The 25,465-nt window shown below is 40.5% G+C and overlaps 1 protein-coding gene across 2 annotated transcripts in view; it reads right to left on the bottom strand.

Moving 5' to 3' along the window:
• Positions 1-25,465, bottom strand: part of KCNK10 (potassium two pore domain channel subfamily K member 10) — a 68,800-nt gene that overhangs the window by 4,447 nt on the left and 38,888 nt on the right. For both annotated transcript variants that reach the window (XM_069783701.1, XM_069783700.1), the window contains 3 exons: positions 23,755-23,915; positions 3,343-3,529; positions 37-179 (listed from right to left, as the gene is read on the bottom strand). In XM_069783701.1, the coding sequence (XP_069639802.1) occupies positions 37-179; positions 3,343-3,529; positions 23,755-23,915 (491 nt within the window). The remainder of the gene's footprint in view (positions 1-36; positions 180-3,342; positions 3,530-23,754; positions 23,916-25,465) is intronic.

The following is a 25,465-nucleotide window of genomic DNA, read 5'->3' as shown; positions in this document are numbered from 1 at the left end:
TAAAATGACAAACCACTGAGAAATTACTAGTCATACCTCTTCTTTTGTCTTCTTGGACAGGACTCTTAACCAGTCTCCAATCATACTCAGGACAGCAGCAAAATAGGCAAGGCCAACGAGGATCCAGAACCACACTAAGGGTTTATACCACTCCCGGTAATGGATGTCAGCATTTCCTCCTGAAATAAGCATATACTTATGCTTAGGAATCATGAGATGCCAAAATTATGACAAAATAGCTACAATTCTGAGAAATTCCTGAAAGTATTTCTTGACTCTTGCCAATACTACTGTAGTTCTAATAATAGATGAGAGGACTGTCAGATGGGAGGAACACAGTCTGTTCTTAATTTAAAACTCTTTAAAATTATGTACTGTTCTGCTGCTATGTGACCTGCCACAGCACCTAGTAAACACTTTTCTTTATATTGCTCATACTCTGAAGCAAGTCTGAAATTCCTGCTTTGGTAGTACTTGCAACAGCATGAACACATTTCCAAGAAAAAGTTTGATACAGCTAGTCTTCCTTATTCTGAACTGCCTGCAGCCTGGTAGTTGTGAAACTTTACAGTTCAATGCCCTCAGGTTATAGTTTCCAGATATTTTTGGTTTTACCTACAGGATTCAGAGACCTACATGCAGAAGAAAGAAAAGTAGCTTTGTCTTCCCCTCCAAATTAGGATATCTGACAGGAAGCCCACCCTGCATCAGCCCCGATAATAAGGATATACCGTCTGCTTTGGTATCAGTTATAGAAATGCATTCTCTGGCCAGTGACTTGAGAGGAGATATGGATCAAATGAAGCAACAAATGTCCTATATTGTTTTCATGCGAGTTTTAGGATGAGCTGGTAAAACAAGTATGTGAGACATTTGGCAACTCTGCTGGACTATGAAGAGCCTAAAATAAATGCAGTATCAACCAGGCTGCTACCTACCACAGAATAGAATAAACTTTTCCAAAAGAAAGCAACCACAACCTCACTTTTGAGACTCCCAGTCCTATCACAGTGCTAAGTGCACTGCAATAATGAGACAGTGAGAGGCAGGCACAGCCCTGAGCTGAAGAGAGAGTGGCAGAGGCGGCACAGCCACATCCCTCAGTGCAGGTGAAGAAACACCACCTTTGGTGGTACCTGTGTAAATCTCTGCCTGAAGAGCAAGCCTGCCAGGGGACTTGGGCAGAGGACTGCATATTTTCTGGACTCTAGTCTTGGTTAGATAAGAGCTAGACACCAGTCTGTACCTCTGTATGACTACAGAGAGCTTTGGGGATTTTCCCCCATTAAAATCACTGGACAACAAAGATCAGTGTTTGCCCCTGAGCTTTTTGCAATCTGAGACATTCCTACAACTCTTTAATTTTACCCAGACTCAGTAGGAGTGTACGTACAGTGATCCAACATCCCTGTGGAAGCTCAGACATTTGAGAATTGGCAGGGACCCAAATATTGGTTTTGATATTAATCTCTCCCCATACACAGCATGAATCACTCTCTTTTTTCCAGTGTTTAAGAGTGGGAAACAATGGGAGGTGGGGGCTGCTGTTGCTATGGTACAACAAGGCTCTTCTGATAATACGTGTCCCTGAGGAAGCTCGCTATGAAGCAGATTGTCTAGGTCTGTCTTATGGAGTAATCAGGCAACTGAGAAAGTATGAGACCACTTTTTTCAGCCTATCAGATATTCTGTTTTTTCAGGCTCCATCCACAATTATATTGCCAACAGTAGTACAAAAACTCCCAAAAGCTGGGACACGTTCTAAGTGGAATAAATCAGCATAGCTCCATTGATGTGGTTTTACCCAATGCAATGTAGTATTTTCCCTTTGATGTCAAAGGGACAGAGAAATGGAGAGTTTAAAGTAACAGAAAATAAAAGTGACAGAAAATCTGTCCCAAAACCAGCAATGAAACCCAGATCTCCTGGTGATCACCTGCCTTAAACTCTTATCATGAGATCACCTCTGAAGTTTTCTCATTCAGGGTCCTCCATTTGATTTTTGAAAAATCCTGGTTGTTAGTAGCCAGCCAGCTGTGGATTATATTCTCCTAATCATGTTGGATTTAGAACAATTTAATTTAATGTTCAGGGCTTTTTTACTATTATATAATTACAGAAAACAATACCAAAGTGTGTTATGCTTAAGAAAAATATTGTGAAATATTTGTATTTCACACTGTGATGACACAAAGACAGAATATCAATGACCTTCTCTTCACTTTTAAGTGGTTAAAATGAACCAAGCTCATACAATCACTTCTGTATCTGAATGCTCATAAAATGCTTCTTTTTCATATCTGGGGCTCTCTTTGTTTGGTGCCTTTCTTTCCTCAGTAATTCATGTCTTCTACACCACTACGTCATAAAAAAAGGAAGATCACAGCCTTGTCTGCAAAAAGACTTGTCTACAGCTCTTCAGCAAAGAAAATTTTATATATTCCTGCACTTGTATTTAATGTTTTCTAAGAAGTCATTCATATTTCACTGATTTATGGAAAGTAACAAAACAGTGGCTGTTTGTAACACAGGCATCTTAATGCCTTTAATTAGGACCACTAACAGGAAAGAGGTGTAAGGGTCATGCACTAATGGGAAAAAAAATTCAACTTATTTTAACTACCTTTTTGTTAGCAAGGCAGTAGAGTGAAAAAAAAAAAAGTATCTCTCATGTCTCCAGCGAACAATCTTGACTCACTCTTTGGAAATTGGTAAGGATGGATATTTATAGTTCCTGCTAGTACTGTATTAATCTTGGAGAGTACCCCCCTAGCACTGAGATGCATACCCCATTAGTCCTTCTCTTCCTACATCAGTTTTCCTTAACAGGGCAACTGCAATGTCAAAATTTCTGCCAAGGTTAGAGAACAAAATTCAGCTTCTGAAATGCTGCAGCTCCTGTAGTAGGAGTCCACTACTGCATCTGACCAGAGATTTCTCCAGTCTTATGGCTCAGCCCTACTTTCTAAAAGCTTCATCCATTCATCATTTTGGCTACTTGCTTCAGCAATCAGCCTCAGATTGAGACCTAATGGACTAATAAAAATCTTGAATTCAATGGGAAAGTCATTTGACTTGTGCATAATTCATTGCACGATAAAGAAAAATCAGGACTTCCCAGGCTTGCGTTATCTACACTGCTGAAAGCTTGCAGTCTCCAGATGGCAAGGCACCTGGATCTTAAATCAACCTGGTGTCCTGCTGCACAGTAACCCCAACAGAAACACCTGGCATCATTTCACTGGAATATAACACATTGTGAAAAACGTCCTCTCTACACCAGAAAACAAATTCTAAGAGCCAAGGCTCTCATGAACAGCACCTAGGCTCAAAGCTGCTCACCTGCTACAAAGTCACCGAAGCCAACGGTAGTCAGAGTGACGACCACAAAGTAGATGGACTCCAAGGCTGTCCATCCCTCGATGTGTTTGAAGATAACTGCAGGAATGGTCACAAAGACAATGCAGCCTGCCAGGATGAAGAGGATGGTGGAGATCACCCGAATCTTTGTTTGACTCACTTGCTTTTTCTAGAAAAAGGAAATAACAAAAGAAAAAATATATATTTGAGTGGATTTCTGGGACTGTATACCTTGTGAATGGCAGACTGATCATGCTGGTGTGATCTGGTATTTCTCTTTCTGCCTTTTGTGAGCTTATTAGGTAGAAAAGAACCCTCCCTCCTCCCCGTTAGTGAGAGCCCTCCCTGGGCAATAGTGAACCTCTACATCTGGCCCCAGAAAAATGGTGATTCCCATTTTCCATGCACTAGGCAGTCACTAACCTACCAGAAACAGCCTGGAAAAACAGTCCTGAGCTTCAGAAAGGCTCCAGTACACTCCAGTTTGGGTTCGATGTATAAGAAAAAGTGCACATTCACACCTCCATACATACATATGTACACCCACATTGCCTCACCAGCCCCAAGCAAGACCAAGACTGAAATGAAAATAAACCCTGTTTTTCTTCTAAACCCCTGAGATTTTATGTAGAAATAATATGTGCTTCAGGTTTTCTAGACTTTCCTTGACTCAGGATTTCCATATTTCATTCACAAACATGAAGATTAAATCTCCTTTTCAAAAATAGATAGCTATATTATCGGTTTACTCCAGAAATAAAAGACTTATGTCAAATACCAAACAACCTGAGATAAAATTACCTATGCAAATCCATACTGGAAAGCTCTTGAAGAAAGAGTATGTGTGTTACTGGCTGCTACAAACCGAATACAAATATGAGCAGTGTAATTGCAACATTTTACACTCCTAGATCATATAAACTCTCACTTTATTTAATATAAACCCTAGATTTTGTTTCCAGTAATACAGATGCAAGCCTGGATTAACAAAACTGATGGATTTATTTCAGATTTTCTGTGCTGTAAGTAAACTCAAAATTCAATAGAGTTTCACAAGAAACCTAGAAATTACTAGCAATCTTACTGTGGATTAATTACAGTGGCAGTGTAAATTCTGTATTTATTCTGGAAAATGAATGTGGAGGTCACTGTAAGTGACTTATTTCCAAATTAGTTTTCCAAATCAAGTATCTCCCTTAACCCAGAAGTGAGATCTCATTTCAGATTAGGACATTGACTAGGCAGGAAATAATGTCTCAAGTTATCTTTATAATATACAGGGGCGATATTGCCCGAACTTGTTAATATCTAACCAATTTGTGAGCAGTACTACTGCTTCCACTAAAGCATGAGTGTTTATTTTAGAGGTGCAATGTCTGGCCATCATTAGGCACTCATGTGACCTGGGATACTCTGCATTTAAAACACAGGTAGCAGAATAAATATACAATATTTCATAAATAGTTTTAGTTCTGAAACTGTTTGACATTATTATCTCTATGCTTAATTTTTTTCTTTTTGTGTGTGTGCATTGTTTTCTGTGTCTGGCTGAACAAAACCAGTTAAATAGGATTAGTAATACAATGCCATAAATAAGATTAATCAAATACAAGACATGGAAAAAACTGCCACTGAAGAACCAAGGCGAAAAACAACACAAGAATGTAAAACCTGACTTGACTTCTTATTTCCTTTTTTCCTGGGGACCCATTTCGAGCAGTTTGCTAAAATACTAAAGGCTGATCTAGCTTCTTTAAGAGTTATGGACACACATTCACAATGGCAGGATTTCACTTACTTATGTGTAGCGAAGGGAAAGCAACTGATCACATGGATGCTACATGGTGTCTCAGACTGGCACACTTGCTTTTGGTCATGGAGGACCAAGATTTAACCAAGTTCTTGTTTATTTACTGGTTTGGCTAACGTGACTTATTCACTTCCACTAAATGCTTCAGTTTCCTGGCACGTAAAAACGAAATGGCAGACACCTCGCTACAGTGGAAGTTACAAGGCACATGCAGTGCTGTATAGTACTGGGAATCCTTGGACAAAGTACTTCGGGGTTGCCAAGCACTACTAGCAAAGCAAAGTTATGCATAGTAAACCTTCCTCCAGTCCCCATACAGCAACATTAAAATGCATTTCAATATGTATCAGGATTGTCTTGTCTCATGGTAAAAACAGGAGTGGAAAGAATGGCCTACCAATCTGTTCCAAATGGTCAGGACATCGACTTGTTCATGAGTGATAAATTCAGCCAAAGGTTGTTGGGGTTTTTTTAAGTAAAAACACTAACAATGTTAATGAGAGGCTCTGCAGAAAGGCCTGACTCATGGTTATTGTGCATCTCAGTTACTCCCACAAAAGTGGAGCAGCTGAGGCTCTATTTTTTCCCTACTCTTCCACTGGTACAAATGAAGTCAAAAAGCAATGGTGAATCAAGCACAGCATTTTTAGAGCTACTGAAAAGAGCACAAAAACAATACTCAGAAGCAGAATTACTTAATGGACAGTGACACATGAAATTCAACATACAGGTGGAAAGGGGGTCTTTTTACAGTTAGATATGCATTCTGGGGATATTCACAGTAGAGTATAACTGCTATAGACCCAAAAAATGCTAAGGCATAAACGTCATTATTCATGGAATATGTACATTGTAGTAATCATATGTTACAAAAAGGTTGGCTTGCATGTTTTCCTTGTGGAGGGAGTTGGCCTTGCTATTTTCCTATAAAGAACATTACTTTGTGCTGCCCGGGTTCTCAGGAATAAGGAATGCAGCCTTTACATTCCAGTTTGGGCACCGTTGTATTAAGATGAGACTAGATTAGCCTAAACCACTGCAGTATTACACTGTACCAAGTCATTATTAAAAAAAAAATATATATATATATATGTGTACTAATGGCTGAGAAATCTTGAAAGGTTCATACCTCAGGCCTTTGACTTTGACTGAGTCTGAAAAATTAGGCTGGTATTTTCAGAAGAACAGAAAAAAAAATCCCTGAAGTTCTGTAAAGGAAGTTTTTTCCTCGGGACAGTATATTTCAGAGGAACAGCGATCTTATGCCTTTTTGATACTTCTGCTCTCTTTTTCCAGCCTAATGCCCTGGTCACCATGGTATAGAATTGGTTTCCCACTTGCTTGCTTTTCTTGCCACCTCTCCCTCCTCCTACCTGGCCTTGTTTTACCATCCAGGACTCTGTAGTAAGACTCCAAATAAACTCATCAAGTACTGCAGGTCATTGCAGTGTAATAGATCTGCCTGTCAAAGAAACTTAGGTATACCCAGTGTTCCCACAGTATATGAACTTTTAACAGCCTTGTGGAAAATGCTCTCCAGCTGTACACTGGCTTTACTAACAAACGAGAATTGCATTTAGGATTCTAACACTGAAAGAACTTTTTGTTTTAAATAGCATTTGCAATCTGAAGCCAAATAGCTGAGTAACTCCAGCCAGGCTAACACATCCTCTGAGCCCATTTTGTGGAATAAATGCAGAATTTTCTGTGTCAAAATGAAACAGTAAGAGAGGCCTTTCTCCAGCAATAGTAGTTCATCTCATAGTGGTTTAAGTAAAATGAAAACACTTTTGAAAGAGCTGTTTTCTACTTTCTTTTTTTTTTTTTAGTTTTGTTTTACCAACAAGTACTCTCCACATTGATGGAGCAGATAATTTGTGAGACATTCATCAAATATAAATAAATTAGTGCCTGCTAATGAGAAAGGCCTCAATTTAAATCCACCTTGAGATAATCTGGAAAAGATTAAAGTAGGAATCTAAGAAGAAAAGATGGAGAGTTTTCAATCATATAACAACCTATGAGGGGTCATTTCCATTTACTAATGAAGTTGCTGATTTTATTCTTAAGGTGGTTAGTCATAGAATAGAATCATAGAATCATTTAGGTTGGAAAAGACCTTCAAGATCATAGAGAACAACCATCATCCATGCCCACTAAACCATGTTCTGGAGTACTTTCTCTATGTGCTTTTTGAATACCTCCAGGTATGGTGACTCAACCACTTCCCTGGGCAGGCTATTCCAATACCTGACAACCCTCTCAGTAAAGAAATTTTTCCTAGTATCTAACCTAAATCTCCCTTGCCACAACTTGAGGCCATTTCCTCTTGTCCTATCACCAGCCACCTGACAGAAGAGACCAACACCCACCTCACTACAACCCCCTTTCAGGTAGTTGTAGAGAGCGATAAGGTCTCCCCTCAGCCTCCTCTTCTCCAGACTAAACAGCCCCAGCTCCCTCAGCCACTCCTCATAACACTTGTGCTCCAGGCCCCTCACCAACTTGGTTGCCCTTCTCTGGACACGCTCCAGCACCTCCATGTCTTTCCTGCAGTGAGGGGCCCAAAACTGAACACAGTACTCAAGCTGCAGCCTCGCCAGTACAGGGGACAATCACTTCCCTGCTCCTGCTGGCCACACTATTTCTGATACAGGCCAGGATGCTGTTGGCCTTCTTGGCCACCTGGGCACACTGCTGGCTCATATTCAGCTGGCTGTCAACCAACACCCCCAGGTCCTTTCCCACCGGGCAGCTTTCCAGCCACCCTTCCCCAGGCCTGTAGCGCTGCGTGGGGTTGCTGTGACCCAAGTGCAGGACCCGGCACTTGGCCTTGTTGAACCTCATACGATTGGCCTCACCCCATCGATCCAGCCTGTCCAGATCTCTCTGTAGAGCCTTCCTACCCTCAAGCAGTTAAGTGCTAAACAGGCAAAATCACTGCATATAACATCATCTTGTTCCTATTAATTCAAACAACCTAATGTCAATCTGCTCCAGTGACAAGAGGGGTGAGGACAGACATTCTTATGGAGACATCCTTATCAGTGGAATTTACTTCTTATGCATCTTTTCCATCAATGAGTGTGACCTTGCTCTTTCCTTGTTTTCTATTACATACACTGGGGTCTTATAGGTTTTGGTCTTATCCAATAATTTCAGGAGTTAAAAGAAATCCCTTTTTCTTTCTCCTTTTATTTCTCTCTCTCTGGTCATTAATTCAGGCACAGTTTTTCTGACCTAAATGTTGACAACAACAGGACCAAACAAGGTTCTTAAGTTCCCAAGCTGAGGCCACAGGCATGATATATAGTCCTTCCAAAATGGAGTAGATACTGTTTTTTCCAAGTAGAAGACATTAAGCATGGGATAAAAAGATGCTACAGCCACTTTTCAGACTAGGCTAAATGCTAAATATATGGAACATATATTATTTTCATGAACAGCATATTTCAAATATGCATATTCCAAGATTTTGTAGTGTCACCTCCCATTTCACAGAAACTCCACCAATATACAGTACTACTCAACCAAAAATAGCACTGGAACATTTGCTGCTTCACAGTGAGCTCAGATGGTTCTTCTGTCTTCCAAACATTTTCTTTTCTGAATTCCTGACAAATGTCCCCAAGACTCCAAGCAAGTTGTTTACCTTTTTGGCTAGATGACCAATGGCATATTTTTAGTGCTGGTATCCTATGCCTTCATGGAACATGCTGTCCTCATCTCTCCACAAGGCTCTGCATTTTGGAGTACTCCTCCAAAGAAAACACATTTCTTTAGCATTTCTTTTGTCCCCTTCACCTACTCTTAACTTTATGCCCTCTCCCATGCTGCCAGCTGTTCTTGGAACAGATTGTCTCTGCCCATGCACTAATTAAACAGCTTGTCTTCTAAATCACTTCCTCCAGATCAAAATATTTTTAAAAAAAGAAAGCCAGTTTTCGTAGTCAAAGCATAAAACAGAATATCAGATACATCGCTTCTACGTTTTTCTCTGCCACACACTTTAGGTATGTCCTTAGTCAAAACATTTTTGCTAGGCTAGTGTAGACAGTGCAGGTAGACATAGGTTCACACCACTTGCCTTTCAGATCAGTCAAATGCAAGCGAGCTCTGGTCCAGAGCCTGGCACATACCTCAGTAAAGTGTGATGCCCATCTCAACAGGCTGTACAGAAAGACTGGCACAGCACTGGGCTTACAGAGCTCCTCAGTGATCAGCGGTATGGTCGCATCAACATCACTGCTGCCTATACCTGCCAGTGTGGATTTCATTCTGCCTTGTCCTAGCTCCTTCACATTCAAAATGAGACTGAAACAAAATGTATTTTAAATATCACTGGCTTGGAGATAACATCTAAGAACAATATACGAATCTTTTGTTCTTCTGTGTTCTCTGAACACAGCCAGTACCAGCCAGCTCCAACAGACCCACTGCAGGACACCACTGAGCCCCTCAGCCACGATGGTGACACCTCTGGGAAAATGTATTTAAGAAAGGGCAGAAATGCTGGACAGGCAGAGGAGGAGGGAATAACAAGGTCAGGGGAGTGGGAGGTGCTCGATGGCAGAGCAGGCACTTCCCTGGCGAGACTGTGGCCCATGGAGGACCAGCGCTGGAGCAGAGGAAAAGAGTTGAGAAGGAAGGATAGGTAGAGGGTGTTACGGATGCACACATAACCAAATCCAACAGGTCTTAAAACTCAGATTTATTCTTCAGTAAAAAGTTAGTTAGAAGTCTGGTAACATTTTATAAACCACAGGCTCAAGGATGTAAAGAGAATTAATACTACACAGCCGATGCAAGAATCCCCAAGATTTAAAGTGATGGCTCAAAACGCGCGTATCACTCCCCTAAAAGCTGAGGGCTCTCTCCCTCCAGAAGTTCCCTCGGGCGGTGCCCTGACCCAAGGGGGAGTCCCTGACTGCAGACCCGCTGCTCCGAGGAGGGCTGATTCCAACGTGTCCTCCGGCGGGACCCTGTTTATACCCCTCTCAAGTCTGACCTGTGGTCGTTTAATTCTCTTGCCTAGGAGGGTCACCTCGGTGTACCTGGCGCATCTCAATTGGCCAGTTCAAATTTCAACCTGCGGCCTCCAGAGTTCAGGGTTTTTTTCCTTCCCCTTCTCCCTGCCTGGAGAAGTCTTGTTTCCAGCTGGCAGGATTGTGGGGGGGAGTGTACTGCCACAGAGGGAAACCACTGTGTGCTGACCCCAACCCCTGTGCCATTCACCACCGCACTGGAGGGACTGAGTGTGACCTGTGGCAATAAAATGGGTGGAGGAGAGCTGTCTGGAGTGATCTGAGCCTGCGACTGAAGCTGAGCCTGGGAAAGGGGGAGGAAAAGCAACCTGAATGTTTGTCTTTTTTTTTTATTTCCAAATACCCAACTCAGTACTTTAAAAATTATACTAATTGGCAATAAATTGAATTCCTCAAGTCAAGTCTGTTTTGCCCACGACAGCACTTGTAAGTGATTTTGCTGTCTTTATTTTGACCCACAAGCTTTCTCACTCTCATTCTTCATATTTTCTTCCCATCCCACTACAGGGAGGAGAGTGAGCAAGTGGCTGTGTGGGTGCTTGCTGCCAGCCAGGGCTTACTCACCGCATTAATGAAGAAGGCAACACCCCTTGAAAGCATAGCAGCAGAATTCTAAATAACATATTTTAAAATATATACAACATTTCAGACAACTCCATGGGTTAAGAACAGTAGTTTGAACCATTCAACTAGAGATGGGCTTCCCCCACTCTAACTAGCTCTTTTGGTGCCTCAATGCTATTTTAATTCTCATGCTTTATAAAGAACGCTGCTACTGCTGCACAAGAAGATGCAAAATCCATTCCCTGTTTCTTAACTGTAGAAAGTACCATAGGGGAGACAGATATAAAAAGCTGAAAGCACTCACATTTGTTACTAAGCTTGGGAGAGGCAGTCCTGAATACATGCAAGGCACAGGTCAGTGTAAAGAAGGATTGTTTTTACATTGCTGTTTTTGCACGATACCACATTTCTGCATGGTGTTTTTCTAGACCCAGACAGAACACGCAGCAAGCTTCTCACAGAGCAGCAGCTTTCTCTCATGTTATTTTTGTAAACCTCTAGGCATGGATCTTGCTGCAGTCATAATGTGAGTACTGATACTGTGTTATGAAAATACAGAAACACTGGCTCTGAAACTTTTTAGGCTTGATATACTCCTTTTCAGCCTTCTTCCTCTCTCTAGAAAGCACACATAAGGCTTTCTGATATGCACCAACTAATTTCTGTACATTGCTCATTATGCTACTGAAGAAACAAAAATAACAATAATGAGCCCAAACCTCTGTTCTGGCTGAGCTGTGTTCAGCCCAAGGAAAAAAAAAAAAAGTTGAATAAGAGGGATCCATGTATATATATGCTTTTCTCAGACATTGAAGCAGACAAAGGACAACAGAGGCTCATGGCACAGACCAGACTTAAGCAATTTCAAAGGATGCTCACAGAGACTGCATTTGGAATGTATTGTTCCTTTCTGAGTTACACCTATATTCCCCTCTCCCAGGGAGTGCAAGAATGGGTTAATAATGGTTGTTCCACATCACTTCCCTGTACCTGAATGGATTTTACCGTGCCGTTCCTGGTAACCCTGGTTTTGATCAGTGTTGAGACAATGCTTTCATCTTATCCATCAGTGCAATTCAGGGGAAAAAGTAAAATGCTGTTATGATGGTGCAAAGTGCCACATAGCAGCAAGGCTAGATTTATGAGTATATGCTCAGCATCTAATTAAGAAATTTGCTACTTTCATCCAGCCTGTACATAACCTTGAAGCAGCATCTCAAGTGGGAAAGTAGCACAGTCCTCATGGCTGGGATGAGGCACCATGTACAGGTACCCTCATGAAGTAATTTCTATCTATTGCCTTTCAAGATCCATTACCCCCCTCACACTCAGTCTTTGATGCTTCCCCAAACGTTGCCCACAGGAATTTTGGAGATATTCTGAGGAACACTAACAAAAATGGCTCTACGTATTTGTTGGGGGAGAGAGGGGATCAACAATTACTGTATTATGAGTGACATCGTGTTGCATTTCTGTCTCGCTTTTCCTTTACCCCCTATTTTGCAAACTTAAACAATCTTGAGTTTAGGACTGTCTTTAGGATATAAATCAGGTTTTCAGAGATGGCAACACCTACATCAAAACCCTGGTACATAGGATTTGGTATTTCAGCACAGCGCTGTCAGGAACACAGAGAACTTTCCACAGCAATATGACCAAAACTTGAGGCAATAGCCTCAAAAAGAGGATATTCACCATTAGTACTTAGGAAAGAGTTTAACTTTCAGGCTGATGGCTGAAAAGTTCACATGTTCTTTGGCACTAATCAGCAGCTTCCACTGAAGTATCTTATTTTTTAAGCTTCAGACAGAGTATCTAAGAAACCCTAGCTGCTCAGTAAACTGTTAATCATGCTTTCAGCTCCTGTTTGTCTTGTGTTTCATGAGAGATAATTGCTTGAGACTCACAGGGTTTATTTCCAGTGCACTTCACAGCAATTAAAAGTTATGTGACTAATAGTAATTTTTGCAGGAAGCAGGCAGGTATAGTTTTACCCTTAAGAACAGTGGTTCCTGAACATTTCAAACTATAAAGAAGGACTGTTTAACTCACTTCCTTAACAAGAAAATTGGGATTCAGGATCTGCATGGAAATGCAACTCCTTGCCACTGCTTACCCTAATATCATTCTGAATACTAAACTGGTTTCAAACCAAATGAGAGGTGGCAAAGACTGGGTTTTGATATAAAGAAAGAAATAGTGCTCATCTTTTTTCACCACAGAAAACAGAAAAGAAGCAGATAGAGGGAACAATAGGTGGCAAAACGACAGAGATCATATTCCAGAGATAATCCCTGATGTACATAAAAAATAGCCTGAGTACATTCAAATTAACGGTGGAAGAAAACCCCTTCCTGAAAACATACTTCATTGTTACTCTATTGTTTTTATGTTCTTCTTTAAGGATCATAAATCATCATCCATAGATTGATCCATCATCCGTAGAAGGGTTTGGAAACCCTTCTACTAAGTGTCAGTTGCCAAATACTCTCTTACCTTGCACTTAAATCAGTTTTTTAGCCACTAATTGCCTACTAGACCTGTCTTTGGTTTATTAATTAATTCTGTGTAAACATTCAATCAGGTGCTAAAATATTAGGCACCCTACAAAAAAAAGCTAAGCAGATGAAGAAAAACCCTGAAGATAACGGGATCTTGGGTTCATATACTACAATAGCTGCAGTCTATCCACAATCAGAAAGCAATGTAATGAAAATTGCTTCCTAAATGAAAAATCAACTATTACAATTTACTGTAATACAGATAGATACCTGAACAGTGATAAATAAAGCCTTTATATTAATCATGGATTCCTGACTAGTTTTTGTACAATATTCTGCTTTTAAGAGCTGTAAAATATTATGGGCACTGCAGTTCAGTGACAAGAGAATGACTCCAGTAAGAAGAATTATTTAAGGTTTGAACCTCTAATAATTCTAAATAATGAACAAAACAATAATGAAAAGATATTAAAAGGCTTCATGTAAGTGGGCAAAACAGTACAAGACTTCCTCTGAAGTGCCCTGTAGTCAACAGCTACACTGTGCAGTGCCTAACATTCACAGAAAGAGGTGTTACAGTAATACCAGTGATAATTACTTTGGGGGATGGACTTCAATGCATATTGGGTTTCAGTTTTGGTGCACTGGAGCTGACTTGAGATTTCCAGATAACACTATACCCTGGATTTAAGCTAGTTTTAAAACATGGTTTTAGAATAGTCTTTCCTCCTCTATTTATATTATAATTTTTTTATTGAGACTGATTTGATTCTAAAATTGGAGCAATTATTCTCTCTTCCTGGCGTTGACTGTTCTCCCTTCTTAGAGCTGCTGCCTTCTCTTTCTAGCAACCCCAGGAATGCCCTTTCAACTACCACCAGGCTCAACACCTCCTGGGGCTCTCTTTAGAGGTAGACTCAGTTCAAGACCTTCATGATCCTCTCTTTGAAGTTGCCTCAGGCTGATGCTATACTTCTCACAAGACCTTACAGGCCTAACAGACATTGTTGATAAAACCAAAATGTTTAAAAGCTCTTGCAGAGATGTCAAGATCTGAATTTAACTGTTCAAGTTAATATTAACCCTTAAATTATATGCCAATTTGGAAGGGCTTATTGACTTGCAGGATTAAAGAAAGATGTGCTCCTCAGCCAGCCCATGCAAGCTTTAGACTCTAAACTCACACTTGGCAACAGACCAGTGGATAAGAACAAATCAGCAAAGGTTTGCTGCACTTAAGTTACTTTCCCTGAAGCAGATTAGCTGTAAGCATCACTAACTGAATTAAATACCCAGTTAGAAGAAATAAAAAGCCAAAAGCTGGGATCCATAGATTTTGCCATGAATTTTTTAGTACTAGTGTACTATCTGAGCACTCTGCAGAAAAAGATACTTTCCTTCATCTCAAATACAGTGGAGGGGGAAAGTGATGCAAAGAGTAAAACCAACATATTCAAGACCATACCACAAGCCAGTGGTTGAACCTAAAACAGAATCCAGAGACAAATTTGGCTCTGGTGGATGAAGAGTCACTGCATGTAATGAAGTCACAGCCTGCACCATTAGTTGTTTAGTTCACCCATAGGATTATCATTTGCCTGTATCTTCTATTGAGCACTGGAGCACGAGGACTACTAAAGCAGGTGACAATCAAAAGCAAAAATAAAACTTCCTGCTATCTTTTCATCACCACAATTAAAGCAACAGTTAGAAAAATGAAAGAAGATGTGGCCTGCAGCATCTCAAGGAGAAAGGTATTTCAGAGGCAGGCTTTGTAAAGTTACCACTCCTGTCTTTCAACCTCCAGTTCAACTTCATAAGCATCTACGGTCACTCTTCTGCTAGACATACTACAGTAAAATGTCCAGATGGCCCTGGGTCTGGGCTGCTTTACATCCAAGGAAAGCAACTAGAACAACTCTTGTTTAGAAGGGCATTGAAGGAGTCCAGGCAGGAAGGAGCAGAGAGAAGAATACATTTGTAGTGTACAGAGAGACTAACAGTCCTCTCCGTAACAGATAAGTTACCGATGAACTAGAGGAGAATGCACCCAGAGTTTTCCAAACTGGAGCACCTGTCTTGACAATGAAGTCCTGGATTTCAGGAGTGCTCATGTATTTTCACTTAAAAAGGTGTCAGACAATATTTTTTGAGAGAAGGACTGACACATGCTTCCTCACTACTCCCTCTTGTTTTCTGCAGAGAGAAACTCCTTTTCAAGAGGATGGAGTGAGGAGTGCACTTATCAGAAGTGGTTCATAATCCACTCCAGTATGGTGGGAGATACACTGTTTGAATTTCCATATGCTTAAAAAGTCATAGTCCTGAGGCCTTATTTTCCTGAGGACAGCACATCAGCCTTAAGTTGCTACAGACAAATGATTCAGAAGAGTCTAACATTGCAGCACTGACTGTTTTTAGACAGTTACTTTTGGTCTAAATAAAGTTTGATGAGGAAGACAAGCAGAAATAAACAGAGGTAGAGCACGGTGTGTCCATGTTCAGTATGCTAACTGCTGTATATTGCTCTTCCAAGATTCTCTTTCTGCCATGCTCTGTGTAGTTCCTATGCAAATACTGCAAGTTATGGATTCTTACAGTACCTGCATTCCTTAATTTCACTTTTATCATCAGCTAATTTACAAAAAGCATGTCTTCAGATTTAAAACAGAGGAACTGAAAATGAAATTAGAATACTCACCAGATTCGTAAGTCTCTATGGATGTATTGCTGGCAAGCACTAGAAAGTATCTAGATTTTTTATGTTGTATATCTAGATAGTTCACTAAGATAACTTAGTGATACCTAACTGCAAAATTCGGATCTGGGTCTAGGTTTTGTTCTAAATGACTTCTAAATTTCAGGATGCTCAGATTTGAAATGTGCATTCAGGTGCATAACTACTTGAAATAAATATCACCAAAGTATCTACATACCTAAACCAATCCTTTGTTGACCTGCAAGCACCCCTTTTTTAATGTTGCTCAGGGAACTGTGACTCTCGGATGGACCTTTAAGTTGTTACAGGCAAAAGAACAGATAGTGAGCTGAGATTGCTTACATCAATTTGCTCTGGGTTTGTAAATCAGTGCTCCAAAACACTTCTTTTTATCTGTACAAGCTCTCACCACACAGATTATTTTTTCCTGAGCAAGTTATTCTGCTGTGTGGGGAGCAAAACAGAAGCAGCTTCAAAGAACCAAATTCCCAACTAGTGAGAGAGGCACAGAATCACAGGAATCAAATGAAAAATGTTTCAAGTCAGCATACTCTGTGGTCTGCATAATGTTTCTCTCCGAGGCTACATCACCTTTGGTCTTTCCGTAACAAGGTGATCTTGTGTATGAGGAAAGCATTTGCATTTCTTCCTCAAGGTTTTCCTGCGGGTAACTTACCAAGTTCCTATGAAACATTACTTCTGCGGGTGAAGGGGAATTCTGTGAATTATGAGGGAAAATTTCCTCTGCCATGTAGTGAGTGGCTGTTTGCTCCTACTTTCCCATTCTCCTAGCAGTATCTTCACATCAGCTTCACTTAATCTGTCATCCCTAGCCACTGCTTTCAACCTCTCAGCCTTACTTTGTCTTTAATTTCCATCTGGCTTCTTCCCTCTAGAACTTTCTGCCTCACAATCAGCCTGCCATCTGATACTATCACATCCTTTTCTCTGCCTGCATGTTTTTCTGTCCATTTAAAAACACTGTTTACAAATCAGTGTTTCCAGTCTTAGGACACTGATGCCCTGTTCCTGGCTGGTTTCTATGGTATCAAAGTGCTAATAACCAATAACAGAATGCAATTAGATCTACTGTCTTTACTGCAACAATAAGAAATTCTTACTAGATTATGGAAATGTAGGATTCCTTTCTGGTGACTGACTTTTTATATTTCTCAGCGATTTTGTTTTGGTGGAAATGTCCCAGGAAATTGTTAGGCTAAGCTCTGAACGCTCATAAATCTCGTATCATTTTGGAATAATACTGTGCACATGCACCAGTAGGTTGAATTTCACACCCCATCCTGACAGCTCTGTCCAGAGACAGGATGCCAGCAGATGGCAGATTGATCATTGCACTGGACTGTTCCACTGTGGAAGTTCTTGAGTGAATGTTTTTAAAAAATTGTAGCTTTTTTCCTTACAGAAAATGACAGTGAATAACACCATATTAAAAAAGAAAAGATAGGATGCTGATATTGTCAGTGGGTGTAATAACACACTGATGCTGGCTAGTAACAAAATGCAATAAAACAAAATAAAAGAGATTGTGCTGATTTTTGGTATATTTTGATTAGCTGTCAGGAATTGGAGAGGAAATGTTTCCATCAGTCTTCCATTAATTTAATCTGTTCAAAAACACCCGTGTCACATTGTATATTCCAAACTACAAATAGGCTCTTACTAGCGAGCGTACCACTTTTAGGTTATAATACATTTATCTATTAACCGTGTGCCAAATTTTGAATTCAGTAACAACAGTGCAAATCCAGAATGATTTCACTGTTTTGCCTAAGCAGTGATCTGGTTTTGAATTTCTGGCTTTGGGGATGGTCTCATCTGAAAGTTTGATTCAGCTGCCAAAAATGAGAAGAATCGATGCTGCTATGGGACTGGAAGAGAAAGCACAGGGTGGGGGCTGCCTGGCAGGAAGCAGGTGGGGTCCCTGGGTATGGCATTACCCTCTTGAAGAAGAGGTAAAGGTAGTACTTCAAGGAAACCTCGAACAGCTTTTTGAACAGCAAACTTTGCTGAGAACTCACTCACCAGTCCTGCACTGGTGTCAGGTATAATGCTACAGGTTTGATGTGAGCAAAGGGAAAGAAGAGGATGAGGGAGAGCAAGGGGACAGATAATGGAACAAATGGAAAGACAGAGGGGAGACAAAGAAAAAAGACTGTATTTTTAAGTGTTCCTCCTCTGCACAGTTACTTTCCTGTACAACGTTTCTTTCCCATGAGCTATTTTCCATTCATTTTTGGATAAGGAATTTGTAAAGACAATTTCTGTCACTTGTACAGTAACAAAAGAGATCATAGAAAACAAAAATCTCTAAAAAGAAGTTGGCTCTCTAAGATAAAGAGTAGCTAGGGTAGATCTCATGTATTCAGAAAGACAAACAACAAAGTTGAGGAAAAGTAGAGCTTTGGTAGTTGCTAAAAGAAAGTTTTCCACCAGGTCTTACTCCTGCCCCAGCTCCAGCCCCGTCATCCAACTAAGAACTACTTTTCCTCAGACTGTTTCAAGGTTAAGGTAATGTCTATTGCTGTCTTTCAGGGAAAAAAAAAAAAAAAAAGAAGAAGAAGAAAAAAGGTGTATATCATTTTCATAACACTTACACGTCTCTTAAATCTAGTGCACACCATTTCCCAAGAGATCAACGGGCAAACAGGTTCTATAAGCTGAAAACCTGAAAGACAGGGAGTAGATGTGTCTGTTCTGACAAGTCCCTGGTTCAGTGAAGTGTGAGTTGTCTACAGAGGCATTGCATGTCTGCACAAAGTAGTGCATTTTCTTGAGACATGAGCTTCACGGGTGCAGCCTTGCCACCATCCATGTCTGGCTGCTTGCTCACATCCCTGTATTGCAATTCACGCTCTACCAGCTGTGTTGCCAGACCTGTCCTCAGCCTCGTGCTGTAAGCCAGAGGAGTGAAAGCAGTAACCAAGTCCAGGAACTGCTCACAGTGGCTTCACCTCAAAAGCCAGAAAATCCTGGAGCACTCTCAGAAGCACGTTGTGCCCAGGCTGAATGCCTATATCTGTACTGAACTGCAAGATGCGGGAAGATCTGTCAGGTTATGCTTGTCCCATCTACTTCCAGTGAGAATCTAAACACTCGTTACAAGATTTGAATAAAGACTATCTGAATTTAGCCTATATTTAACTCATGATAATGACAGCTGCTGCATTCTGTAACTGTGCACTCTGCCTATGGAGTGCTTTACTTTCTATCTTTAGATGCTTGCAGCCTCTGTGTGTACAGAGCAAGCCAAAAGAATGGGGTTTGTTCTGCTGTTTATTATAGAAACAGTCTCAGGTCGTTCATAAGATCCCTCACATATGTAAGATAGCAATAGTTCTTTTATGGTTTTGTGCCACCTTGGAGTGCATATTTCGCTTCTGTAGTGTCTGGAAAGCTTTGCCAGCTGAAAATAATTACGACTTGTCAAATTTTTAAGTAGATTTTGAGTTTGTATGTGATTTTCTCAGATGGGCCGGGAGGACAGATTCATCACTGAACCCAGATATTGAATGCTTGTAACCAGTGCTAGTGAATCTGGTGGCACTCTACATATCCATTTTCTGGGGAATCACACTATGTGAGAACAGACTAGTAGCCAGGTTCCGTCTCAGATTATTGAAGATGGGACATATAGGAAAAATCAGTAGCTGAGTAGGTAGGGCTTGCGTGAGGGATGCTTTGGTTTATGTCTCTGACCTGGTTGATGTTTATTTACTTGTACCAAACACGATTTCTACAGTAGGACAGATGGCATAGACCTGCCAAAGCGTGGTGTTTGGGATACCTCCTTGTGTCCCAGGCAGCGTCACTCTGCCAGTGCTTCCCATTCCTAAAATGGTACATAAAAAGTTCCTGTTTTAGAAGCGTTATTTTGCAATGAAACACTTTCAGCCCTACCTAGTCACAAATGAATAGTTGTTTTCCTGGTTATCTACACACCAAAACAGCAGCAACGTTTTGGATTACAAGATGAGCAGTGGCATGTGTCCAGATCCTTCTGCTGAAATATTCGTTTGATACTGGGGGTATAGTGTGTATTTGATAAGAGCAGATCTCTTTCCCCCTTTATGGAGTTCAAATTGTTCTTAAAATTCCCACAGAGTGCATGGGCTGATCACTGCAATAACCAAATGTGGCATTCTTAGGCTCTAATTTGTGCTGCTAATTAATGTAGGTTTGGTGAGGCTCCACACAGGTCATGTCAGAGGCAGCAGAAGTGCACTAGCACAGCTCCTGGGGGAGGAATCCTCCTTTCATCTTTCCAGCTATGCCAGGGGATGCCAGGGGCAAGCTGTCCCATGCGTGGTGTGGGCTCATGCTCACAGTTACACTGTTGAGTGGAGCAAGAGACCTGTTAAGGAAATGCATTGGGTGAAAACACTGCTGTGCCGACAGAGAAACTTTCCTCCCTTCTTGCCTGCCAGTGTATGCATATTGCCTCTTGCCTAGCTTCAGAAATGATCCTGACCACAATGCAAGATCAAGTTGCCTTCAAGTCCCATCCACCTGCACAGATGATGACAAAGTTGCAAGGATTTCAGGAGCTCTCGGCTGCCCTGACATCAGCCATGTAACATCCCTAAGGGTTAATAGGATAAACAGAGGCAACTGAAGACAGACAGAAGCAGTGTTGAGGCATATGCACATGAAAACTTGATACATTACAATGTCCAGGACATGTGCAAAGTTTCTTCCCGTTCCCTTCCCCAGGGATACAAGCTGGACTGTCCGAAATTGCCCTTGAGGACCCACTAGAAGGCAAATAATACCAGTAGCTAGTAAATGCCATCTTAGAGGCTCAGCTATAAGGCCTGTGGGGGAAGACCTAGCACTGCTTTTCATTTCTGTTAATTGTTTTTCAAAATGCGATGATTAAAACTGCATGTGATATTCATGGTGCAAGTGCACCATGGATTTGTGCAGTGGTAAAATGGTCTTTTGGGTTTGAACCCCTTTCCTGACACTCTTTTTTCCCTTTTTAACTGCTGCTAAGTTTCAGTGTTATTTTCAGAGAACCCTCCATGGTAATTCCAAGTCCCTTTTGGAAAAGTGGAATTTGGTACCATGCCTATATGAATATACTAGGATTTCTTTCCTCAAACTCAAGAAATATCCATTATTTTGTATTGCCAACACTGGGTTCCATTTGTCATCTTATCACCCTTTTGCAGCTTCTGTTTTAGCTATCCTGAAACATCTAGAGATGTAATTTGCAGACTTTGTCACCTGCATACTTACCTTGTTGTCTGAACCATTCCAGGCCATCTCTGTTAAAACAGTAAGATCCCAGAAGGACTCCAGTAAAATCACACTGATAATGCTACCATCTATCACTCATCTCCATTTACCTTTTAAGCATATACTGATGTGTGCTTTCCTTATAGCCTTTGATGAGAAAACTTGTCAAAAGCTTTCCAGAAATTCAATTCATTATATCACTAGATCATTGATACACACTCAGTGTCCCCTCAGCTAACTCCAAAAGATTTGTGAGGCACACCATCCAACATTTTGTTACCTCTGTCAGTGTCTTTTTAGCCTACATTTGTTCCTTTTAGTTTCCTCGTACCTATTCTCCTAATTTTTATGTCCTCCCTTTAAAGGTTATAGCATGTTGCTTTATACCCACAAACATGCTGAATTTGAGTTCATTATGGAGACAGTTACAAAGTAAAAAACAAGAGTTACACATTGAACTAATTTTGTTTACTCCTCAGGATTAAATCAAGAACTGTTAGTGCATTTGTGGATTCTCTGATTAGGTCCAAACATTTGTGCAGTCTAACAATGTAAACACAATGTGATAATAATTTACATAATTACTAAAATTATTATTATTATATTCTCCATTAGCTAACAATATAAAGTATATATCATGTATAATATATTAGTTATCATGTATCATATATCAAATATTATGTAAATAATCTTATAAAGTGAAACCACTGATATTAAGACAAGTTACTAAGATGCATGTAAACTGTAAACTATATCAGGAATACTTCAAATAGCTGAACCTCATTACTAGGAATTTTGAAGAAAATTATGTATAACCCCGTCCACCAAATCACAAAAGAACAGATACAATGGATTTATGGGAATCAAAATAAAAGGAATAAACATATATCTTGGCTAAACAAGGGGACCACAGATCTCTCAATTGCTTTGGAACCTGACAAAATACCAAGGAGGACAAGAAATCATTTAGATGGTTATAAACAACAAACAACTGCATTAACTCAAGAAAAGGAAGGAGTACTATGAATACCAAAAGAACTCCCATTACATGCCAAAGGGCTATATTCTGTATGAAAAATTAGTATCAGCATTCATCTATGAATCTTAAAATACTTCAATTAGAACATGTATTATTTTACTTATAAACTATCATGCTGACAGTTTAATGGTCTTGACCTCATCACCCAGAAAGCCAATAGTACAGCTGACAATTAATCAAAGGTTTTCTGACTCTCAATTTATATCGTGACTATAAGACTGTAGTTTTCCTTGGGCAGAAGCAGACTGGAAGGTCCAGATATTTCTTTGAGGTGAAGCAGGTACAGTAAGAAGCTAGGTAAGAAACTAGTGATCTTAGCTACTTCTGGTTTGGCAAGCCCAACCTGAGCCACATTTCAATAATTTTATTTTCATTTCATGAAAATGTAGGCCATTTTCAAGTGTTCTCCAGTCAGGCAGGTAAATGCTTACTCAACCATAATCACTAGTCACCTTTCTCCACATTTAGCCTGAGAGGTACTTCTTATGGCTGGTCTGGGACACTTCACAGTAATTTAATCAAAAGGGAAATTGCTCATACTCCAGTCTAATACTCAATTACTTCTTTTCAAAAACAGTTACAAGTAATTTGCTCTCATTTGTGGCAATGTTTTAGAAATAGATGCCTATTAAACTAACCAGCTTGGACAGCTTCTCATCCACTCCATCCCTGGAAAGACGTACCTCCAGTTACGCCACCTCCAAGGGAACCAAGACAGAATCCCTGAAGAGAACCATCGGCAAATTAGCAAAACAGCATTTGCCAGGTCTGCGGCACTGCTTGCAAAAGAATTGCTTACGGTGATACAGACTCAAAAATAGAGGGTACTGGCAACATGAAGGGAAATTACATATGAAAAAGTCTATACAGAAATCTAGTGTAGGACGTACCCATGGTAGGCAGGGCAGGTAAATACCATGAAGACAATTCCAGTCAGTGGCATTATGCCAGTTTTTGCAGCTGTAGATCTACTCCAATGCACCTGTCCTCTTGCAGTGAAAGTATACCACTCAGCCAAATTCACATTCACTCCAATAACCCTGCTTTCCAAGTCCTTTAGGCTTTATTAGTAATACATCAGGACCTACTCTGCAGCCCTGTTCCTCCGGAAGTTATACTACCTTCTCGCTATTTTCAGTGAATGGACACACATGTCCAAAGCAACCTGAAGGCTGTTTTACAGGCAGTCCTTGTCAGGAGACTAGCTTAGGAGATACATTGCCCAGAGATAGCCTCAAGAAGGAAATTCAGAGCCTGATCTATAATGCCTGCAACCACCATCTAGAGAAGTCTATTTCTCTCCACTGACTACAGAGGCCCCTAAGGAGATTAAGCATCATCTCAACTAGACATGTAAATATTTCATGGCGCTCAACATGTAAAAAGGACTGCAAGTAATAGCAACAGAATTAAAAGCAATTCATACAACCCAAGCAAAAAATTGACAGTGAGCTTACTCTGAAAACTTTTTCCACCCTTGCGATACCCTTCCCAAAGATGGTTCCAAGTTGGTCTCCAATCCCAGCCAGCAAGAAGCCAAACAGTGGAATCCCAAAGATGGCATACAAGATGCAGAAAACCTTGCCTCCAACAGTGCTTGGAGCAATATTCCCATACCCTGAGGAGAAAAACATTTGTCAGACTCTCAGAATTCATACATTGCTTTTTAGAAAAATTAATGGGCTGTTCCTGCAGGGATACCTTTCTTCCACATGTATTTCCCATTTACAGACTTTCCACAGCCTGATGTCATTTCGCAGACAAGCTACCCTCTGTGATTTAGTTCTTGTAGCCTCAGTTACCCATATTTTCTATAGATACAGGTCCTATCTAGAGTTGTTGTTTGATTAGTTAACCTGGCTTGACTTATCATGGCACAAAAATCACTCTGTCCTGGCCTGGTGCCTGTGTGCTGCTGCTCCTCTTGGGCTGTGCCAATAACTTCCTAATGGGAGTGTGATTCACCTGACAAGGCTCATTTTCAGTGGTTAGCTCATAATTTCCACAGCCACTCATCACACTGACTAGTCACACCGCAGCCTCCAAAGTGTACCCACGCTACAAGAATCCGCCCTTGAACTCTTCATTCAGTTCCCCTTTCAATTTAACAATAAAGAGCCTAACGTTTGTATTTCATGAGGTTTTTTTAATAGGTTTTAACAAGGAAGTTTTTAAGCCTTCCCTCTGAAGATCCTACTCCATTTATGTTTTAAAATCATTATTGATCCTTTAATAAAGGCACATACATGCCTGCCTTCCACCCTCTGTTCGGATAACCCAGGGCTGTTGAAAAGATGACAGATTCTGACCAAGACATAATTACCCAGTTGCATATCCTGACTGAAAACTCTCTTTTTGGCCCAAGCATGTTTGGGCACATTTGATTTCCATTTCCAGCCTTGTAACTCTAGGCAAGATACTGGGAACCTCTGACACTGGCAGAAAAGGACACAGGGCACCTAAAGAGAGATGGACTATCTTTTAGGTGCCCAAGTCTATCATGATCAGTAGATCTTCTGTTAACTATTTCAAAACACTGCAATCCTCTTTACCTTGGCTTTTCTATAGCCAACATGTAAATAGGAAGTTGATCAGGCAATCTAGAGAGAGACAAGTGGAAAGCATGAGTAATAGGCCCTTTGCACCCTGGAAGGTAGCAGGAATCTTGTTTGGAGCACTCCTCTGTGGTATTCTTAAAAGTCTAACATGCTGATGAATGCACAGGACAGCTCTCCACCCATTCTATGCAGTAAACTACATTTAGTTACCACTGTTTTTTCAGGCACTTCTCCACATCACCCATGTGAATTTAACTGTAGGAATCTACATAGAGCATTATGACCCTAGTAGCCATGGTATTGCTGTTAAAATGTTGACGTTAAAAAGAAAAAACAATTGTGGCAGTAATATTTGCACCTTTTAATTCAAGATCAGGTATCTTCACAGAAATGTTATAGAGATGTGTATTTTGACTATATATAATTATTTGAAAATTAAAAATGATCACACAATCACAGATCACTGATGAGATAAAGTGGAAACGCAGAGCATCAAGAGACATGGTGATCTAAGAGAGTGTCTGCTTCATCTACAGCAGTTCCCCCTGGTCCTTGGGAATTAAGGCTGGGCTCCAAGGTCCTAATCCTGTTAGGTCTGTGACACTGGCAC

The sequence above is a fragment of the Haliaeetus albicilla genome, chromosome 5, assembly GCF_947461875.1.
Source record: "Haliaeetus albicilla chromosome 5, bHalAlb1.1, whole genome shotgun sequence".
Lineage (NCBI taxonomy): Eukaryota > Metazoa > Chordata > Aves > Accipitriformes > Accipitridae > Haliaeetus > Haliaeetus albicilla.
This window is presented reverse-complemented; position numbering and strand designations above follow the sequence as displayed.